This window comes from Accipiter gentilis, chromosome 17, assembly GCF_929443795.1.
Source record: "Accipiter gentilis chromosome 17, bAccGen1.1, whole genome shotgun sequence".
NCBI classification, from domain to species: Eukaryota; Metazoa; Chordata; class Aves; order Accipitriformes; family Accipitridae; genus Astur; species Astur gentilis.
In genome coordinates, this window is record NC_064896.1 from 11,206,352 (window position 1) to 11,227,009 (window position 20,658).

General features: G+C 37.3%; 1 protein-coding gene across 17 annotated transcripts in view; it reads left to right on the forward strand.

The window, feature by feature from the left end:
* MUC2 (mucin 2, oligomeric mucus/gel-forming) overlaps positions 1 to 20,658 on the forward strand; it is a 68,857-nt gene that overhangs the window by 16,120 nt on the left and 32,079 nt on the right. For all 17 annotated transcript variants that reach the window (XM_049820698.1, XM_049820699.1, XM_049820705.1 and 14 more), the window contains exons 3-25: positions 917 to 1,031; positions 1,748 to 1,838; positions 2,232 to 2,341; positions 2,581 to 2,797; positions 3,252 to 3,377; positions 4,042 to 4,159; positions 4,473 to 4,611; positions 5,263 to 5,373; positions 6,398 to 6,467; positions 7,185 to 7,322; positions 7,902 to 8,066; positions 8,676 to 8,770; positions 9,707 to 9,833; positions 10,496 to 10,751; positions 11,638 to 11,690; positions 11,976 to 12,085; positions 12,509 to 12,660; positions 13,119 to 13,257; positions 13,830 to 13,940; positions 14,253 to 14,432; positions 15,462 to 15,701; positions 16,917 to 17,073; positions 18,292 to 18,420. In XM_049820698.1, coding sequence (XP_049676655.1) covers positions 917 to 1,031; positions 1,748 to 1,838; positions 2,232 to 2,341; positions 2,581 to 2,797; positions 3,252 to 3,377; positions 4,042 to 4,159; positions 4,473 to 4,611; positions 5,263 to 5,373; positions 6,398 to 6,467; positions 7,185 to 7,322; positions 7,902 to 8,066; positions 8,676 to 8,770; positions 9,707 to 9,833; positions 10,496 to 10,751; positions 11,638 to 11,690; positions 11,976 to 12,085; positions 12,509 to 12,660; positions 13,119 to 13,257; positions 13,830 to 13,940; positions 14,253 to 14,432; positions 15,462 to 15,701; positions 16,917 to 17,073; positions 18,292 to 18,420 — 3,149 coding nt within the window. The remainder of the gene's footprint in view (positions 1 to 916; positions 1,032 to 1,747; positions 1,839 to 2,231; positions 2,342 to 2,580; positions 2,798 to 3,251; positions 3,378 to 4,041; positions 4,160 to 4,472; positions 4,612 to 5,262; positions 5,374 to 6,397; positions 6,468 to 7,184; positions 7,323 to 7,901; positions 8,067 to 8,675; positions 8,771 to 9,706; positions 9,834 to 10,495; positions 10,752 to 11,637; positions 11,691 to 11,975; positions 12,086 to 12,508; positions 12,661 to 13,118; positions 13,258 to 13,829; positions 13,941 to 14,252; positions 14,433 to 15,461; positions 15,702 to 16,916; positions 17,074 to 18,291; positions 18,421 to 20,658) is intronic.

Genomic DNA, 20,658 nt, shown 5'->3' on the forward strand with positions numbered 1-20,658 from the left:
TACATGAATCCTGATAGATAAAAATTATATTGACAAATCTGTAGAAAATGAACTTGTTATTTTGACTGGATTCCATTTTACACTACTTCTGTTTGAACAGACTCTAGTTCTTTAGATTTTATAGGATGAGGTTGCTTGCTGCAATCCCTTTATTGCTCAATGAAATTCAGCAGTGTGACTTGTTGCATAGTGCACTGTAAGACAGACATACAAGAACAAGAGAGAGGTCTGTTGAATTGATTCTTTATCAGACAACACTGTCTATGCTCAGCCTTCTGCAAAGTATCTTATGTCACATTAACATGCCTTGCTGTCACCATTAACAAGCTTGGTCCTGTCAACTGAAAACTAATGAACTAACTAATGAAACAAAACTACTAAATTCCTCTTAACATGCTCCTTTTTATTCCCAACTTTTGTTGGCAGTCCCTATATCTGCCTGTGCTTTTTGAACTCTCTCTTGAGGAGGAAGATCCTTGCAAAGGAACATTCATTCTCTCTGAAATGGTTGTCAGATTTTTTGGTAAAGAAAAGCTTCCATTTATGATGTTACTTCTTTCATTGAAGTAAATTACTAGTGATTGTTTGAATATCCTCTGTTAATACCACAATGACGATGGATTTTCCTTTGAATAAATTAAAGACACCTGACATTTTTGTTTTTTTCTTAAAGAACCCATACCCTTGGGGAGGCTTTGACTCTGAATTTTTTTTGCCTTTTAAGGGTAGTGAGTTATCATGTCAAGTGTCAGAGAGAGAGGATTTTATGCTTCCTTAAAACAAGGCTTCCTGTGCAGCTAGGATCAGGTAGACAGAGACTGGTTTCTCTATTCATTAGGGGATTTGGCTTATTACAGACATTCATGTCACCCCTTATGTTTCTGTACTAACGCAAAGTCTCTGATTTTCTTCCTAGTGTGAAGACACCTTACTACAGCTCTGGTCTGCTCATTGAGAGCAATGACATTTACACCAAGGTTTATGCCAAATTAGGCCTGATTCTGATATGGAATCAGGAAGATGCACTGATGGTATGTATCATCCAAGTCTTTTTTTTACTGGTATTTCCTGGGTTTAACAGACTACTCTATACTGAGCAGAAATAGAATCTCATGAACTGAACAGAGCCGGAGTGTTAGGCTGACTCATCCAACTGACACTCCCAGTACCTTATTTTAACAATATAAAGTTCCTTTCACTGCAATGTCATAGAGGTAGCAGTATGGCCTGCAGATGATCTTACTAGTCTCAAGAAAGGGTGAAGAAGCTTTCTGAGAAATAGCTAATGTTTTTGCTACAGCACCCCCACAATCCAGTCTGCATTTTCCTTCATTTGTCTTTTAAAGGACTGCCATCATTGACTTTCCTAATTTACAGCAAGACTTAAATTTTATCCCAGTAGGCAAAAAAAAGGAGAAAAAGAAAAAAAGTCCTGTGATTTTAAGAATGCTTTCCTCCTCATCTTTATCACCATGGTGGTTACTGCTGTTATTAAAGTACAGGAGCTTCAGTCACTTCTTTCTGTTTTCTGTGTTTCTGTTTTCTGTGTTACTTTTTGCATCTAACCATGTGTTTATTGACTGTGTTATGAATTCATTTGCAATAGCTATTTATCTAAGAGTTTTGGGTTTGCCATCAGTTCTGTCATTTAGCAACTTCCCTTTCGAGTAAACATATTTGCTTTGGAATGTCTTAATGGTCCAGATAATTCTTTGCTGTTTTTTTTCTTTTTCTTTCCATTACCTAGGTGGAGCTGGACAGCAAATTTAATAACCATACATGTGGTCTCTGTGGTGATTACAATGGAGTTCCAATCTACAATGAGTTTATCAATGGAGGTGAGTCATCCTACCATACTGATAGTTATCACAGGAGATAGGCTGATAAGCATTGTACATAAGAGCATCACAGGAGAGCAAATTTCACCTGAGAGATTTCTGTGATTGCCCCAGAATAAACATTATGTTCCAGTGCTGCATTCCTGGTCTGAGGTTATTTTATTCCACATGAATCATCTTGTTATTTTCTCTACTGGCTTTCTTTTCTTGTTACCACTTTAAAATTTGAAGAACACTTAGACATAGTAGACATAATTCAAAGCAGACACCTATGTCTGACAGACATATTTGGTACCATAGTAACTGTTTTCCTTGATCAGTAGATTCCCGGGAATCAGGTGCTCCTTGTTGTCAATTTTTGGGGCTCAGCAAGTCCTCTTTTTTTTCTCATAGTTGCAAGCTACAATTCAATAACGTATGGGAATTTACAGAAGATCAGCAGACCCAATACCAAATGTGAAGATCCTGATGAAACTCAGGCTCTTCCAAGCTGCAATGAGCATGTGAGTATTCCTAGTGGTGATCTTCACTTGCATGGGAACATGGAGACATCCTTGTGTTATGGGCAGTTAGTGTGTGAGGAACTGGGAAGACTTTGTCCCTTCCCGGGCAAATGGTTTCTTCTTCCTCTCTTGAATAACTGTTGCTGTTCAGAAGACAACAGTTTTTATGACAAGACAGAAAGTGTCTAGAAGCTCAGGGGCTTACAAATCCCTTAAATATTGTTACTCTTCCTCCTTAGCGCAATGAGTGTGAGAGGTTGCTGACTTCCTCTGCATTTGCTGATTGTCGGTTACGTCTTAATTTGGAATTGTACATCCAAGCCTGCATGCAGGACAAGTGTGCATGTAATGGAAATGAGGACTCCTTCTGCCTCTGCAGCACCATCTCTGAGTATTCTCGTCAGTGTTCACATGCAGGTGGCCGGCCTGGTGAATGGAGGACACAGTACTTTTGCCGTAAGCAGCTATATAAATTTACAAAGAAACAAATATTTCATGGATGTAGCACTGTGAAGCATTTAAATTCAGTCCTTCTTTACAAAACTGTAGGCATATACTACAAATTTCATACCAGTAGTGCAATAAATTACATACTGTGTTCTTCCTGTTTTCTTCTTCTATTACCCTTGTTATTAAGAAATGTTTTTCAGCAAGTAGAAATTCTGTTTCATTAAAAAACTGTGAGGTCTGATGCTGCAGATGTCTGGGATAATTTGATCTATTTGAGACCGAAAGAAGAAAATATAAAAAGCAGGGAAAGCAGTTCAGAAACAGACAAACATGCTTTGCCAGATGGAGTCTGGCTTAGGACACCACTGACTTGAGGGGAGTAGGGGATATGATCTGTGGTTTCTGAGGAATGATGGACTTTACACTCAAATAACTGGTGGTGACTTTCTCATTCTTTCAGCCAAGACCTGTCCTGATACCATGATCTATAGAGAAAGCAGCTCACCCTGCATGGATACTTGTTCACACTTGGAGATCAGCAGCCTTTGTGAGGAACACTACATGGATGGTTGTTTCTGCCCTGAAGGCAAGTGTTATTCTAGGCATTGTATATGGAACAATACCAAGAGCTCTGGCAAAGGAGGTTATAGCTAAAATATTAAATGTAGTCAAATTATATCTTAAAAACTAGTACTGCTATTCATTATTCCGCCCCCCGTGAATAAATTATTTTATAGTTATATTAACACAATGACAGGTAAGAAATCTGCTTTTTACCTCTCAACGAATGGAATTCTGCTAATATGTAGAAAATCATGCTTTTTAGGTTGAATAATTCTGAGACAATGGACATCATTTTCCCAGAGAGCGATATGAGGGTCAGTGAATGAAATTCTCAGACTTGCTGTCAACCTTAGGAAAAGAGATTACAATGATAGTCTACAGAGTATGCCAGAAGGACTGAAAATCTAAACATGTAAAATTCTGAGATTGTTCTTGTATACTTATATTAAGCATTTTATCTCTGTCTAGTTATATAACTGGATAGACTTGGGTTTTCAAAGCTGCATAAAAGTGTTTTCCATGTGTCTTACATTACAAAAATTAGAAACAGTTTTCTTCACAGTTTTTATAATCTCAGCCTCTGTTTTCTGTGTCAAGTTGAGAGCATGCCTCCTCTGAGAGTTTCTCCTCTGTGGAAATTGCCGATTTCAGAAAGAGCTGGAATAGTTTACTGTTGTACTTTACAGGAACTGTGTATGATGATATTACTGAAAAAGGTTGCATACTTGCTAGCCAGTGCCACTGCAAACTCCATGGAAAGGAGTATTCACCTGGAGAAAGCATTACCAATGAATGTGAAGAATGGTAAGGATCATGGTTGTTTATACACCTTTCTTTGAATGACTGTAAATGGATCTGCATTTTTCAATCTTCCATTTAGTCATAGGAGGCTTCCTGAAAACATTCTGAACTTAAGATTTACGTTTCATGTCTATACAGCCAATTGTCTGAAAAGTTTTCTTGTATCTGTGGCATATGGCAGAGGAAAAATCTTAAGGAAATGGTCAAAGATACAGTTTTAAAACACCTGGTCTTGCCATTTGTGAGGTATACAGATGATTTCATTGCTCTCAGGTCCTGTAATATCTACAAGCATTTTTTTATTATTTGTTTATAGCACCTGTGATTCAGGCAGATGGACTTGCAAAGATTTACCCTGTCCAGGCACATGTTCAGTGGAAGGAGGTTCCCATATTACCACCTTTGATGGGAAGAAATACACCTTCCACGGAGACTGCTACTATGTGTTGGCCAAGGTACTGTGTACTGGAGGGCTTTTCTCTTGTAAATACAAGTGTCTTTGTGCTGATATGTAACAGTTATGAATTGTTGTTTTATTCCGTCTTTATGGGATGAGGGAAGCAGAAATGCTAAAAGCTGTACTGGAAAATTCAGGATGGGCTGTAATAGCCCTAGGAAGGAGTTGGGCACTTACTGCAATGGGTGGTTAACTTAGATAGTAGACTACATATACTGTCATTATTCAGTGGAGTCCTTCATGTATAAGAAATCAAAGGATCACTCTGGCTGCATGAATAGGTAGACTGCAAAAATTAGAAGTTCTCAGGATTAGAAGCTCTCAGCCAGATCTGTAATAGCTGTTTCTCTGTCTGAATGTCAAAGTCATCTGGGGAAAGGAGCTAGGCAGCTATTTCATTTATCTGTCCCTAAAATATCTGGTGCCTGTTCTTCTAGAAAATGACAAAGATCTTGTTGAACTAGAAACCATACCACTGAATTTGTTTGAAAGATGGTTCAGCTTCCAGCACCACTGCTGAAATGGTGCTCTTAATAGCTAAGTTCTGTAGTAATTGTTATTGTAACTGATTACTTTAGTCTTTGTTTTGGAAATCGTCTTGTGAGATTTTTGGTTGGACTAATGGACATTTATTTCACTGTGATTGTAGGGTACTGTAAATGACAGTCATGCTCTCCTGGCAGAGCTGTCTCCCTGTGGCTCCACAGACAGGCAGACCTGTTTGAAGACTGTTGTGCTGTTAGCAGATCACAAAAAAAACGTAAGTGTTCTGTGGGTTCTGCTAGATATGTTGAAAATCAGCATATTTCCTTTACTGTGGAGCAATAAGTAATTAGTCTTCCAGAGTCACTATTGTGGATAGATAAGGCACCTCAGCCAGGCTGAAAAACAACTCGGGCTTCTGCCTTGAGAACTCAAAATAGACCTAAACTGAACAAAAAGTGAGATTCAAATAAGCTAACATTTCCCCCTTTTTCCTTCTCTGCTCTGTGCTGTATGATTATTCTCACTGTATTCCAGGCTGGCTGGAAGTAAGAGTACCATTCTTCCTCCCCTCACAGTATTTTACTTTATTCAGATATAATTTTATAGATCTAACTGAGTCTTTTTCAGAAGAGACCCCATCCTTGAATGTTGATACAATCCAACCTTCTTAAATATTTATATTTTCATTCACTTTAGTGTTCTGTTTGGTTTTGGGAATATCTACATTGTATTTATACATAATTTTACATACATGTACACATAATTTTCCTCCCAAGTTTCTGGTCTTCCATGTCCTTGCCAGCATAACTAGAACAAAACCAAACCAAATCAGAAACCCATCATTTTATGATTCTGTATGTGCAGACTAGCATTTTATGAGGAAGTTTAACAAACCGCTTTCTTACCATGCCAGAATCATACTAAACCATTACACTGAAACTGTGGCACATGCATTTATAGGGAATAGAAGCTTACTATAGATCCTGAAGGCTCAATATTTTCTTTTACTTGCTGAAAACAAGGTGTCCAATATAGACAAGCTTTGCATATCATTACTGTTATAAATCGTTGTAGGCAGGTGTAAGTGAAACACTGAATAGCAAGATGAAACCTTACTTGAATTCTACAGGTCTGCTGCCACATTCCATTTTCAGACTGATTCTTCCTTTCAAAGATTTTAAGTTCTAGTCACAGTCTAAATGTGCAAAATGTTTCCCCTCTTAATTTTTTTTATTTATTATTAATTACTTTTCCTCTCAGTACCTGGAACCTCATTGGTTCTACTTGCTGTTGTACAGGTGGTGGTTTTCAGATCAGATGGCAGTGTGTTACTGAATGAGATGACAGTGAATGTGCCTCATGTGTCAGGTAAGGGACATAGCCTTGTGTACCATGTGTCACACACCTGAATTTTCATGTGAGGGTGTATTTTTTCAGAGGCAAAAGTGAAGATAGGCATATGAAATTTGTTCGGATTTTGGAACAACTTGGGGATGAATGTGGTTTAATAGTTGTCACTGAGAATTTCATGGCCAGACTGACTCTGTATACAGCGGATAATTGAGAAAAATGTCCCTTCAATTTTTTCATACATCTTGAATATACTTCAGCATGTAGCTTGGGAAAGAGGAATTGTCATGGCTTAAATTTAAAGCAGATAACTTAACCTGCCTATAAAGAGGGGTATTTAGCACTTTCCAAGTCTGGCTGCATGGTGTGGGCATGTCCTGGCTCTCAGTCCTGGTGAGGCTCAGGCACGTTTACCACACCCCACTTCTTCACCATGCTTTTCTTTTTTTCCTGTGGGAAGAAAGCATTAATGAATTAGTATTGAAGCTGTATTGCAGAAAATCTGAAAGTGGTTCTGATCCCAAGGATGAGTCATTGTAGGTAATCTACTTGTAAAGTTAGAGAGGACCAGCATTGTATCGAGTTGGCCAGCAATTTTTAGAGGAAAAAAAAATTATTGATTTGATCCTGATCTCAGAGTTTTCATGGCAGGTGATACCTTAAAATCTAAGAAGCCATCTTTCTTTCAGCAGCCTATGTGTGTGTTTACTGCACAGTTCATGTTTTGTTTTTCAGCCAGCTTCTCAGTATTCAAGCCATCTTCCTACTACCTTGTTGCACAAACTTCTTTTGGGCTTCAGCTGCAGATTCAGTTGTTTCCAGTCATGCAGCTGTTTGTGACTGTGGATCAATCAGTTCAAGGAAAACTTCAAGGCAAGTGTCTATTCAAATGGGAAGAAAAGCCATGCTGTTCCATAGCCAAAGAGTCATGTATTCTCTACAAGAGCAATAATTTGTGCTACTTATTGATTCAAGATGAAGAAACTAAAAGCAGAAATCAAAACATTGGAAGAGAATTAGCTCAAGCAAACTAGAAATGCGTTTTTATTATTTCATATTGAAGGGACCTATCACTCCGGTGCCAGCACCTGGATGTTTCTTAGAATATTCCTTACCTTTGTATTCAGTTTAATCTTTAACTATCCACAAAACCAGGCTTTTGGTGCATTTTGTGGTTTTAATATCATCAGAAAGCATAAAAAATACAGGTTAGGGTGGTGATCTCCTGAGGCAGAGATATCTTAAGACTATTCTTCTCAAGAGGTTAGATATTTAAAATAGATCTCCTAAATCTTCAGTACTTACAGTACGCATTAATACTGAGATGGAATAATCAGCTGTAGGAACTTCTGTTTCTAATGTTTGTGATCAGTTAGTTGTCCCTTTCCCTTTGACCTTTTAGAATAAGAATGAGTAACAATTAGGTAAAAATTTAACCTTCTTTTTCATCAGGTCTTTGTGGAAACTTTAATGGAATGGAAGGTGATGACTTTAAAACAACAAGTGGGCTGGTAGAAGCTACAGGATCTGCCTTTGCTAACACATGGAAAGCTCAGTCCACCTGTACAGACCAGGTAGAAAAGCTGGAAGACCCCTGTAGTCTCAGCACCGAAAGTGGTAAGCACACTAATAAGTCAGATGGTTGGCTTCTGCCAGAACGAACAGCATTTGCTGTATATTACTGCAACAGGCATGTAAGAGTTGTAGTGTGGAATTGAGGGTTTTTTTTAGAGGACTGCCAAATTAATAATTAATTTCTGCAAGTATGTATACATACAAGCACTGATTTCCCATCAAATTGAAGTGAAATTTTAGGGGGCCACTGTAGAGGAATCCTGAGCTGGAAGATATGGAAGCAAGGTCATTAATTTATATTATCTGCAAATGCAGCTTGTATTTCATAGTATTATTTATCCCTATGTTTAACTTAGCTTTATGGTCCCCAAATGGAAAGGGCTGTCACAATTCTACAAAAACAAGTTGCAGCAGGAAGATATGATTTTCGATTTGTGATTGTGTCTACTGCTAGATAACTAAATCAGAGAATAGAAATATATATGTACAGTGATTGCATGTAGTTTCTCCACTCCCCAAAGTGCACACAGTTCTCTCATTTGTATTGTTGCATTGCATTTATGTGACAATGTAACTAGACATAGCACAAGGAAAATAAGTGAATGTAATGAATATAATTATATACTTTCATTTTTCTCCTGTTTTTCGCAGCAAATTATGCTGAGCATTGGTGTTCTTTGCTGAAAAACTCAGAGGGTCCTTTTGCAAGATGTCACTTAATCATTGATCCTTCAGAATATTATAAGGTATTGTAATCCTGCACTCTTTTTAGTACTGCCTTATTTCAGATGGATGACTGTAGACATTTATCATTATTCAAACATTTAAGACATTATTGAGTATCTTACCCATAAGAGCTGGTGAAGTTTTTGCAGTGATTAACTGAGGTAGCATAGCATGCATCCAAAGTATCTCCTATGATGAGATTCTTAAGGAGTGCTACTGAAGAAAAAGGTAAATTTGTTCTTCTGCTTTCTTATGTTTCGTCTTTAATGTACATTTTTATTGGATTGGATATTTGAACTGGAAAGAAGATTCAAGAGATGCAGGTGAGCACAGAAATTTTAAGTCTACCCTTACACAGTAGTTGCTATTAAGTCAGAAAAAAAAAAAGAAAAGTAGATATTTATTGTTTCCTGTATTGCTTAGAATGTAACACCAAATAATTTTCATGCCAGAATCTCCATGGTTTCTTTTTCCCCTGTGCTCATCACTGTTGAGTGGTAGATGAGGCTTACCTGAGCAAAAGAGATGGAATTCCTAAGTGTTTGCTCATACCTGGAACTCAGCCTGAGCTCAAATTTTGTGAAGATCTTCATAGATCTGATTAATGTTTTGCCATTATGATTTTTAATTTTTATGGATTACTGCATTTCTAAGTTATAACTGGGAAAGAATGGTATCAAAAACCTTTAAGAAAGGTGTTGTTAGGAGGCTGGTTACTTTTTAAAGGTTCCAGAGGCTTGGCTTAGGTTAGGACAAGCATCCAAACATTTTCATTGTGTAGGAAATGATGTAGCACTTCCAGTCTGTGGTCTTTGTCCATTCCTTCCATTGTTCTCTGATTGAGGGAATTAATAAAAACAATGTCAGAAAAAGGACACAGGATATTTCATAGCAACTGAGTTGCAATTGCCCACTGGTTTCCTGTGGGCTTACTGACCCTTTTGTTCTTTTTTCAGAAATGTAAATATGACACCTGCCTCTGCGAAGACAATGAAGAATGCTTGTGTGCTGCCCTGTCCTCTTACTCGAGAGCCTGTGCTTTCAAAGGGATCATACTGGGAGGCTGGAGAAAAAATGTTTGCAGTAAGTAGTGGAACTGTAATCCATGTGGAATTAATTAGCCACAAGAAGTTAGTGGGTTCTCTCCGAATTTGGCTGTCAGTGATCTCAATGTTAAGGGATTTGGAGTATCTTAGAAATTTCTAATGGACTTAAAAGAGACAGTGCTTATAATGTTTACTAATTCATGTTATATTCTTTAGCTGTCATTTGTTCATAACATTTAAAAAAAAGAAAGCAATATTTTTCACTTTCACCTTCTTTCCCCAGTTTAAATAATAATGGTGTTTCTATCTTTGACTAATGGAATCAAGCCATCATGGCTTTTACATTGTCTTTGCTTATCAGTGTCTTTGTTTATCATTGTGCTTGCTTTTCATCAACAGTACGGTATTGTTGAGACTAGGAGTTTATTATGTTGTGCTGTCTCTCTGATTATCAGAATGTGAAACAAATACAGGTATGAAAATAGAAACTATTAGTAGCTGATAAAAGAAGTCTTCAACCGGTAAACAAAGTTAGGCTAGCATTACTTGTGACTTATGATGGTTTTGTACTTTAATAAAATCTAAGGGAGTATTTTTACCATTACATGCTGCACAGCCAAAGAAACCAAAACGGAAATGTCAAGGTTAAATGCTCCATCCTGCATCCCTTATTTATCAGTTTGTTTATTTTCCCTCCAGCTAGTGAAATGTCTGCTTGCCCAGGAAATCAAATCTTCCTTTACAATCTTACAATGTGCCAGCAAACCTGTCGTTCCCTTGCTGGTGGTGAAAAACATTGCTTGCAAGACTTTCCTCCCATGGATGGCTGTGGCTGCCCATATAATACATACTTGGATAACCAAGATACCTGTGTGCCCATCTCCAAGTGCCCATGTTATTACAAGGGATCATACCTGGAACCGGGGGAATATGTCACAAAAGATGGAGAACGTTGGTACGTTTTATTGTGGCTTCTTGTGTGTGGGGATAAAAACCCTTTTAAAATTTGCTTATAAGGTGTTAACTGCTTAGCTTATTTTTGGTGTTTTAATGAACATTTGTCATATGTTTCACACCATCTTCATGTTGAGCAAAGCATCACCCTGTGGTAATGTAATTTATTAATTATTGAGAAATGCAGCTTTGTTTGGAGGTGCGAGTACTGTCCTTCACAGATAAACGTTACTCTGAAGCTGCACTGTTAACAGGGCTTTGTTGAGCAGAGGGGTAAAAGGAAGATAAAAGGCCAGCTATAGTGTTATGTTGCTGTTTCCTTTTCTGTCAGAGACAGATTGTTTGTGTTTTCCACTGGAGGAAGGTCTGCTTGATATGTATTTACTGTACCATAGGCTTTTGAAAGCAACTTTCACGATTCTGCTATTTTTTATCACAAACTCTGACAACTGTTTGCTGCATGAATCATTAGTGCAAACTGTGAAATACTTCCTTCTCTCATCTGGCAGATGAAACATACAGGCCAACAACTTTGCAGCATATGAGTTGAATAGGCATGAAAATATACTGTGCATCCAAATGAAGGCTTTAATTTAAATTATCATTACTATCTGTTTCCTGAGTAATCAAAAAGCACAGTATTGAGGATTAATACAATACCTGTAATTCCTTAAAACATAACCTTTCTGTGCATTATGCCTAAGATCTTGCTGCATTTTTTCTTCAGGTGAAATTTTGTGAGTGTGCTTCAATAGAGTTCACCTTGAAATATCACAGGACACCTCTGATAAATACTCTCAAATTTATATAAACAAATCCTTAGATTTAAATCAAAGACACTGAGCTTACTTTTTTTTATATTTCTGCTTACTTAATTTCTTTTCTAGTGTTTGCCGAAATGCAAAGGTGCAGTGTACTTCAGTGACAATAAAAATGAAAAGTAAGTGACATACTACAAAGTATAATAAAAAAACCCCATATAACCCAACCTCCAAACCCAAACGTACACTTTCAATTTGAATTCTCCACTTATTTGGTTTGTGTGGGATTTTTTTTCTCTTTATGTGAAATGTTTATGCATTTTGACTCTGTTCTGTCTTCACTGAGCCTCTTTTTTTCATAAGGATAGTCATACCCTGAGATTTCCGTCTCAGTAACTACCACCTTTCACACACATTTCTTTTGCCTTTTCTCGATTCATCTAAACCACCAATGTACCTTTCAGATACAACAGAATGTTCTTCTAATAAGATGTACTTTGACTGCAATGCATCCCCAAAGTGGACTTCGCAAACACCTCTACAGCTTAGCTGTCATACTCCTCGAACTGATCATGTATGTATTCAATTTTTCTCCATGTCATGTTTCCTTTATTCTGTATTCTTTAAATGACACAGTGCAACACAGAAAATGCGGTTGTAACACTTTATTTCTTTTTGGTTTGGTCTTCCTTTCTTTCCTCCCCAGTATTACTCTCTTGCCAATTTCATGATGAGTCCTCTTATGGTATCCCTCTCCTTTTTCTTGTTACTATGTCTTCAGTAGAGTTGTACCTGCCAAGTGAAATATGATTTGGGTTCTTAGACAACCAAAAAAGAAAAGAAAAACTTTAGAAACCTGGAAAGAAAAACCTTATAGAACTAATCAATATTAGGCTGTTTGGTTATAAATGCAGTTTTTACCAGAGTGCTTATGAAGAATTGGAAGAAAAATGCAGTGGTTTTTCATAAAGTAACAATTTCTCCTTATATTCCTTAGTTCCAGGCAGAGTGTGTCTCAGGCTGTGTGTGTCCTGAAGGTCTTTTTGATGATGGGAAAGGGGGCTGTGTTGAGGAGAAGGACTGCCCATGCATTCATAACAACCAGTGGTATTCTCCGGGACAGAAGATAGCAGTGGACTGCAACACCTGGTAAGTTATAATTTTGTACTCTCTTCCAGAATGTATTCTATACAGTCAATTGATAGTCACGTCTAGGCTTATGTACTACAGTGGCTGGGATAGCTGCAAGTATAAACCTTTATTTTCAGGCATACTTTCTGCTATCTGAGGAAATACAGATTGGGCTATCAATATTGGGGTAATAGCTACCTCTGTTTCCAGTAGGCATCTCTTATTGGAAAAGTGCCCTCACTTTTAAAATATAAATGCTATCAGATTTAAAAAGTGTAGCTGGCCAGAGTTGAAAATCCTGTTAGAGGCTTAAAAACAGGCTAAACTATTGAAGTTGAGACATAAGACACTGTAACACTGAAATGGGTATTGTGCACATTATCACGTTGTATCAGGTAGCTTGGTTTGTTCTGCAGTTTTCCAAACAGCACACTCTTGGTGAGATCTGAAAATTCAACTCTTCTGCTCTCTTCTAGTACCTGCCAAAAAGGGCTTTGGACCTGCACTGAAGATGTGTGCTATGGGACTTGTATGATATATGGAAGTGGCCATTATATCACCTTTGATGGAAAATTCTATGACTTTGATGGAAGTTGTGATTATGTGGCTACTCAGGTAATGCTCATCATGAGGGCCGAAATGGCATCTGATTGCCTTGAAAATCTGCTTTCCTCTTTGGTTTTGTCATTCTTTGTTGCCTGCCATCACTGTTCCTTGGGTGTATACATGTTCTGCCAAGGTAAATTCTGTATTTTCAGTGCAGGCAAGCTGTGTGAATGTTGTTGTTTTTTTTTCTGGTACTGTGGTCATAAATTGTATGTAACAGGACTCTTTTACAGTGAGAGCTAAGAGCTCATTATCAGTTGTGAAATAAATAAAAATTCTAAGATTCCAAAGCAAAGATACTTTTATTTAAAGGTATATTTCTCTTTTTGTTTTATTGTTCCACTTGTTTGCCAGTTTTTGGCACACATGAGACTGTATTAACTGTTTATATGTATGCAAAGATGTATGAGTATATGTTTGTGCATCTGTAAAAATATATGTATGTAGGATTTCACATATGAAGCAGCAGTAATGATTCATACATTGTAGAGATTTAAATGTTTGTAATTATTGTGAGACTGAACTAAAAATTAAATATTCTATCTAATTTTCTTATGCTAATTTTTTCCCTTTTTTAATAGGATTTTTGTGGTGACAAAAATTCCAGCGGCTCGTTCAGTATCATCACAGAGAATGTCCCTTGTGGGACTACAGGGGTCACCTGCTCAAAGGCTATTAAAATGTTTCTAGGGGTGAGTAATGATACTCAGTGAGCATATATCAGTATTCAAGTATTTAAAACAAAGTAACGCTCCAAAGCCACATCCCTTAAAGCAGCTATAACAAGTATAACGGTTAGAGGCCCTATCAAATTAATCTGTAAAGGTGTAGGTTCTTGGGTACTGAAACCTCTCTTAAAGGTACTACACCACTTTCTGTCATCTTGGAAAGTCATCTCAGACTTTGAGCTATTTGTTTCAGAATGAGTCATATTGTTATGAGTGTCTAATATTTTATCTCACCGTAAAAGTTAGTGTTATAATATTTCTCTTTTCATTTTTCAGAAAACTGAACTGAAATTAGAGAACAAAGATTATAAAGAAATTCAGCGAGATATTGGTGATGACGTGCGTTATTGGAACAGGACAGTAGGCCTCTACCTTGTTATTGAGGCTAGCAATGGTGTGATGCTTATCTGGGATAAGAAGACTACTGTTTTCATCAAGCTGACCCCTGATTACAAAGTTAGGACCTGTCTGTCTTTTTCTGAAGTAGTAGTATGAATAGATAAATGAGATAAGGAAACATAAATGTTCTTTTATTCTGACTCTGTGTTTGATTCCTATATCCTCTGCACATTGATGATTAGCTTGCATTATTACTATCAAAGCTGGCAGGGGTGCTGCTGGAGTTCTTACAGTCCATCACAACGAATTGCAGAGGATGCATAGCATATGATTGCAATAAAGATAAATGTCTACGGCATTCTGAGTTTGTGAATATTACAAGTCAAGCATCCAAAGTAATTTAGGGGATGCAAACTGACTGTACATGCACTTGGAAACCTGCATGGAATCTCAGCCCTGAGTTAAAACCAAACTCTCTGTGTAATGTATGGAGAAGGTTCTGATTTCTGAAAATCCACATGCTGAATTATTAGTTCATTGGGCTGAATGAGGAGGTGTGGGGTTGTATAAACAGGGACATACTGTTGCTTGAGAGGGCTGATGTACCTTAAATAGCACTGCCAGAAATTCACTATTGTGGGTAAATTGCTACATTCTTTCTTTTGAGAAAAATGAGTCCCTTTCATTTTTTTCCCATGGATGAAGAAATGGTGCTCATTATGTTAGAAGCTTTTAATAAAAACAGTTTTGAGCAGAATGAAATTCCCTCAGGCTTATATTAATAGCTGAGTTATGATAAATTGAGAAGAATGGAAAACATATTAATTCTTCTCAGCTGAAGGAGGTTTAGCCACTCTTTAGTGTTATAAGTTGGATGATGGGCCTCCACAGAGACATGGAAATGCACTAGATGTAACTGGTTTCAGGGAGGGAACACATGGCAGCTGAATAGTTTGCTGAGTACACAGACAAATAAAGGTTTGATTTCTCTACAAATGATTTGAAAGTAAAGATGAAAATATGTCATTTACACAGAGAGTCAGTTATCCTTTTTAATGTCAAGGTTTTGATTTCACTTTACTAGAGTCTGTTTCTCATTTCCATGGTGTATTTAAAGGCGGTGGATATCTTATTTTTCTTTTCCAGGGCAAAGTGTGTGGTCTGTGTGGCAACTTTGACGATAAGTCTAACAATGACTTTACAACAAGGAGTGGGTTGCAGGAAACTAATGCTCTGAAGTTTGGAAATTCCTGGAAACAGTCTTCCATGTGCCCAGATATCACACAAGAGATTAAACCCTGTGATGTGAAACCACATCGGAAGTCCTGGGCAGAGAAAGAATGCAGCATCATCCGGAGTGAAGTCTTTAAAATTTGTCACTCCAAGGTTTGTAAAGGGCAGTAAGTGATGGGACAGCACAGTGCATTTCTGTTACTGCAGAAGCAGAAAGATCATCAGAAACGAATGAAGAGTTGGTTAGAGTGATCTTCAATTAAGTCTTCAGTACAGCTACATTTCAGCTACAGTTAATCAAAGTAGTTTGAGTATCTGTGGCAATGGAACTGTGTCAGTAGTGGTGCCAGCCCCAGCTGTACAGGCACGTATTTATCACCACAGTTTCATTACTACTGCTGTGCAAGCTGGCTTCATCAATCTAGCCTGAATAGGTCTGTGTCTGCAGCAGTTGCATTGTGTCTTGTTGAGAGACTGTCAATACCGTAAGTTCTGAACAGCCTTGTGATCATCAGACCCATCTTCTGACAGAAATGCATACTATACTTGAAAGATGGCTGTTGAACAGACCACTGCTCCTCGCAATATTCAACCCACAGAAGGGATCTTCTTGGAAACAATTGACGTCGTGCAGTTTAGACAGGCTTAGCTGCTAGTACTGAGCCTCCAAATTGCCATAGCACACACTCTGTCAGGCCCACAGCTTCCAGAGCACAGTGCACAGAGAGCATTCCTCTCTATTTCTTGTCTCTTTCCTGAAGTATGGTCATATTAACAACAGTTTGTTCTTAACTCACAGTGGAAAGGTCACAAAGAATTATTAATTTAATTAACTTGTGTTTCTATGTTGATTCCTTCAGCAGCTAAAATCCAGTCTAAGTTTCTCTTCTTGCAATACTAAGCAAAAACAGTGAAAATGTTTTGCTAATGTTCATTGGATAAACTCCAAAAACTGGCAGACATAAAATTCTCTGTTTCATATTTGCTGAGAAGTGCAGCCTTTCTGATATTGCTCACCAGCTGGTCGGCAAAGCTTGCTGTAAGATAAGACTTCATTGGCATCAGTCCAGCTTGGTTTTGAAAGCAGTAAAATGAAACTCTGTTAGAAAATGTGGGCACTGCCAAGGACTCTTATTTTATTTTTTCAGTCATAGCAAAGTATGAAGGTACTATATTACTTTAAATCTATTATTATCCAAAATACATTAAATGGCTTCAAGCCTGTAATATTTGTTTGTGATTTGGTAATTCTTAGAAACAGTCTCATTCCTGCCCAGTTCAATTACCATATGTCAAAAGATCTTTCAAGCTTACTAGTTTGAAAACTAATTTGGAGATGAACTGGGCCATCATTTCTTTCCCAAACAGGTGGACCCAATTCCTTTCTATGAAGCCTGTGTTCATGATGCCTGTTCTTGTGACAGTGGTGGAGATTGTGAGTGCTTCTGTTCTGCAGTTGCTGCATACGCTCAAGAATGTACCAAGGCTCAGGCCTGTGTTTTCTGGAGAACTCCTGATATATGCCGTGAGTAACAGTTAAACACAACTGTCTCTCTCTGGCTGCAGTCAGAAAGCCTATCAAATAAGTCATTGATACTATCACTACAAGGTTGCGCTGGCTATGGAATGCAATTTATTTTCGCGGCATATCAGGGAACAAACAGAACTAGTGATTTTTTTTTATATTTCAGTTACCTTTTATTCAGTCTGGCTTCTTTTTCTTTCTTTGTTTTCCTGATTTTCTTTCTCATTTTCCTTTTTCTTCTCCCATTTTCCTTTTTTTCCCTAGTTTTCCTTTTTCTTTTCTAGTTTTCCTTCTCTCTCTCTCTCTCTTTTTTTTTTTTAAATTAAGGCTAGGTTTCAAATCATCCTTCTGTTTGTTTGATAATCGGTGAACTACAACTCCTGTTATCTTTCTTCTCTCTTGTTTCTTCAAATTATACAGAATTTGATTATAGCAAAAGTTGTAGATGAACCTAGTCAGTATTGAGTATATTAAGCAGTGTCCATTAGTGGTGTTAATGCTTGTACCAGTACCTCATAAAATAATGTAAAATAATATTTAAATTAATAGTTCCCCCAAAAGTGCTCAAAACAAAATTTTGAGATTCTAAGTGGCAGAAATGTAAATGTTTTTAATTTAAAAAATTCATTCTGATTCAGAATTAAGGCTAGTTGTAGTTTTTAAGCGTAAGAAGTCAGTGAAACAGAAGTTATAAGTTTCAGTCAGCTCTGATATATAAGTTCATAAAACTCCTTCCTCTGTCCATAGTCATCTAAGCTGAATTCTGTTTGAAGTTGTATCCATAATGTCTCATATGCTTGCTCTTGACCTGCTGGAGGTGACTTTCATCCCATGTGATACAGCAAGGTAGAACTATTTTGAATATACTGCAAGAGTTTTTAGGAGTTTGCTAGTAGCTAGGGAAGAAAAATACTCTCAGAAATTTACCCTTAATTTTAAATTAAAATCAACACTAATTCTTTATTTTTTTTATGATTTGAATGAAACATTTTCACCCTGTGGCTTGAGTGTTTAATATGAAGATCTTGGGCCCTGGAGTTTTGACCCCAAATTTTGAGATATCCTATGTTTTAGTAGAAGAAAGGCCAGGTCCTATACCTCAAAAGAAATTTTGCTGTCTTAACATGTAGATTCATTTAGCTTGTACCTTTAAAGACCTGATCAGAGCTGCATTTTGGCAACCGAGTTTTTAATCAGCTTCTCTTTTTTTCTCATCAGCTATATTTTGTGACTACTACAACCCTCGTAATGAGTGTGACTGGCACTATGAGCCTTGTGGCAGTAATGTCACAACCTGCAGGATGATTAATAATGTCAGCACCAACTTTTCAGTACCATACCTGGAAGGTAATAAATTCCTTGCCATTTTAAAATTTTATTTCATATTACTCTGCCCAGGTATCATTTAATGAATATGGAATAGTCAGTCAGTTTGACAAGATGTTCCTATATCTGTTATGTTGAATTTGTCTCCAGTCTTGCATAAATGTTTTCCATAATGTAATTTATTATTTATTAACATCAGTGGGTGATAGTTACATTGCTGTAAGCTACAAAACTACGTCTCTGCTTGGATAGTATCCTGAAACATTCAAGATTTTTACACCACTGTTATTTTGCATCCCATCCTAAGGGCATTTCAAGAGAAGGAAAATGTTTTACATGGCAAAGAAGCAAGCTACTGATAGTTGGGGGTTTTTAATCATATCATTCTTTATGCATCAAATCCATCTTGACTTTATTAATGTGCAGCATCCTCTTATCTTTAAAATGGAAAATATCTTTGATATCAGACACACTGATGCTGCTATGTATTGGATTCTTAACAGAGACCACAAAGTGGTGTCAAAAGGCTGCTGGGGGCTACCTTCATTTTTGGTGTATTTCATTTGTAGTTTTTGTTTAGGCTTTAAGACCAAGATGTGAGGCTAAAACACATTATTCTGCATTCCATCCCACTTAGGGGATGCACAAGCCATTTAAATCCCACTGAACCCCTCAAAGTATGTAGAGATACAATATTAGTAGGTGAAAGTCCTTGTGCTTGATAACTGGAAAGGAATTTCATGTTTTGAGGACTGCAATGATCCAAGAATGCAAATGACTTTACAAATATCTTCTGGTTTATAACATAATAAAGTTGGAGAAAACAGCCACATTTTTGGTCACACAGTCTTTTTAGTCTGGACTGGAAGTAGTTATTTCTAGTTTAGGGATTGGAAAGAACCGCCCAGAGTTTCACTTTGCTATTTTAATCTTTGAACTGCTGATAACCAAGCCAAACCAAACCAAACCAAACCAAACCAAATCAAACCAGCATAAAACGTAACAAAAATATTTTAAAAACTAAAAGATAACTCTCTGTTTTGAAATAGATTGTCTTAGATTATTAGAAAGATTTGGAAAGTGTCAGAAGGCAGATTATTATATATCCAATTATCTTTCTAAATTATTTTTGGTTTTCATCTTCAGTGGAAATATAGAACACACATAGTTGTGTTAGGACATCTTTAGTACAGTCTGGCAGTGTGAAGTGACTTTTAAGTATCAGTTAATTACATGGTCATTCAGTTTATAGGTGGCCTGGTTTCAGCTGGGATGGAGTTAATTGTCTTCCCAGTAGCTGGTACAGTCCTATGTTTTGAGTTCAGTATGCCAAGAATGTTGATAACGCTGATGTTTGCAGTTGTTGCTAAGTAGTTTTTAGTCTAAAGTCAAGGATTTTTCAGCTTCTCATGCCCAGCCAGTGAGAAAGCTGGAGGGGCACAAGAAGTTGGCACAGGACAGAGCCAGGGCACCTGACCCAAACTGGCCAACGTTGTATTCCATACCATGTGACGTCCCATCCAGTATAGGAACTGGGAACTGGGGGCAGGGGGATCGCCGCTTGGGGACTAGCTGGGTGTCGGTCGGTGGGTGGTGAGCAATTGCCCTGCACATCATTTGTACATTCCAATCCTTTTATCATTACTTTTGTCATTTTATTAGTGTTATCATTATCATTATTAGTTTCTTCTTTTCTGTTCTATTAAACCGTTCTTATCTCAACCCACGAGTTTTACTTCTTTTCCTGATTTTCTCCCCCATCCCACTGGTTGGGGGGGGGGGGGAGTGAGTTAGCGGCTGCATGGTGCTTAGTTGCTGGCTGGGGTTAAACCATGACAATAGGCTATTTAGAACTCCAGTACAGTATAAAGAGGACTTTATCTAATTAAGAATTGGATTTTATGAGAGATTATTTAGAAGCCAGATACAATAAATTTTTAAAAGTGTATTTACATGAAAAATGCAATGAGAATTGACAGACAATCCCTTGCAGGTGGGGTTTGGGTCATTGGCCAGAGGTATGGAAAAATGCAGATAAATTATCTGTTTGGCATGGAGATACCTGGTCTATTAAAGGCACATAGACAAGGTCTAATGTTCCAATAAATGTAGTGAAAAACCTGTTTGTTAACAAATCCACTTCCATATTCTTCACAAAAGTATTATTGATATAGTGATCACATTTCAATATCAGTAGAAAAATCAGGATGTTTCTTTGTCTTAATATTACTAGCTGCCCATAGAAATTAATATAAATTA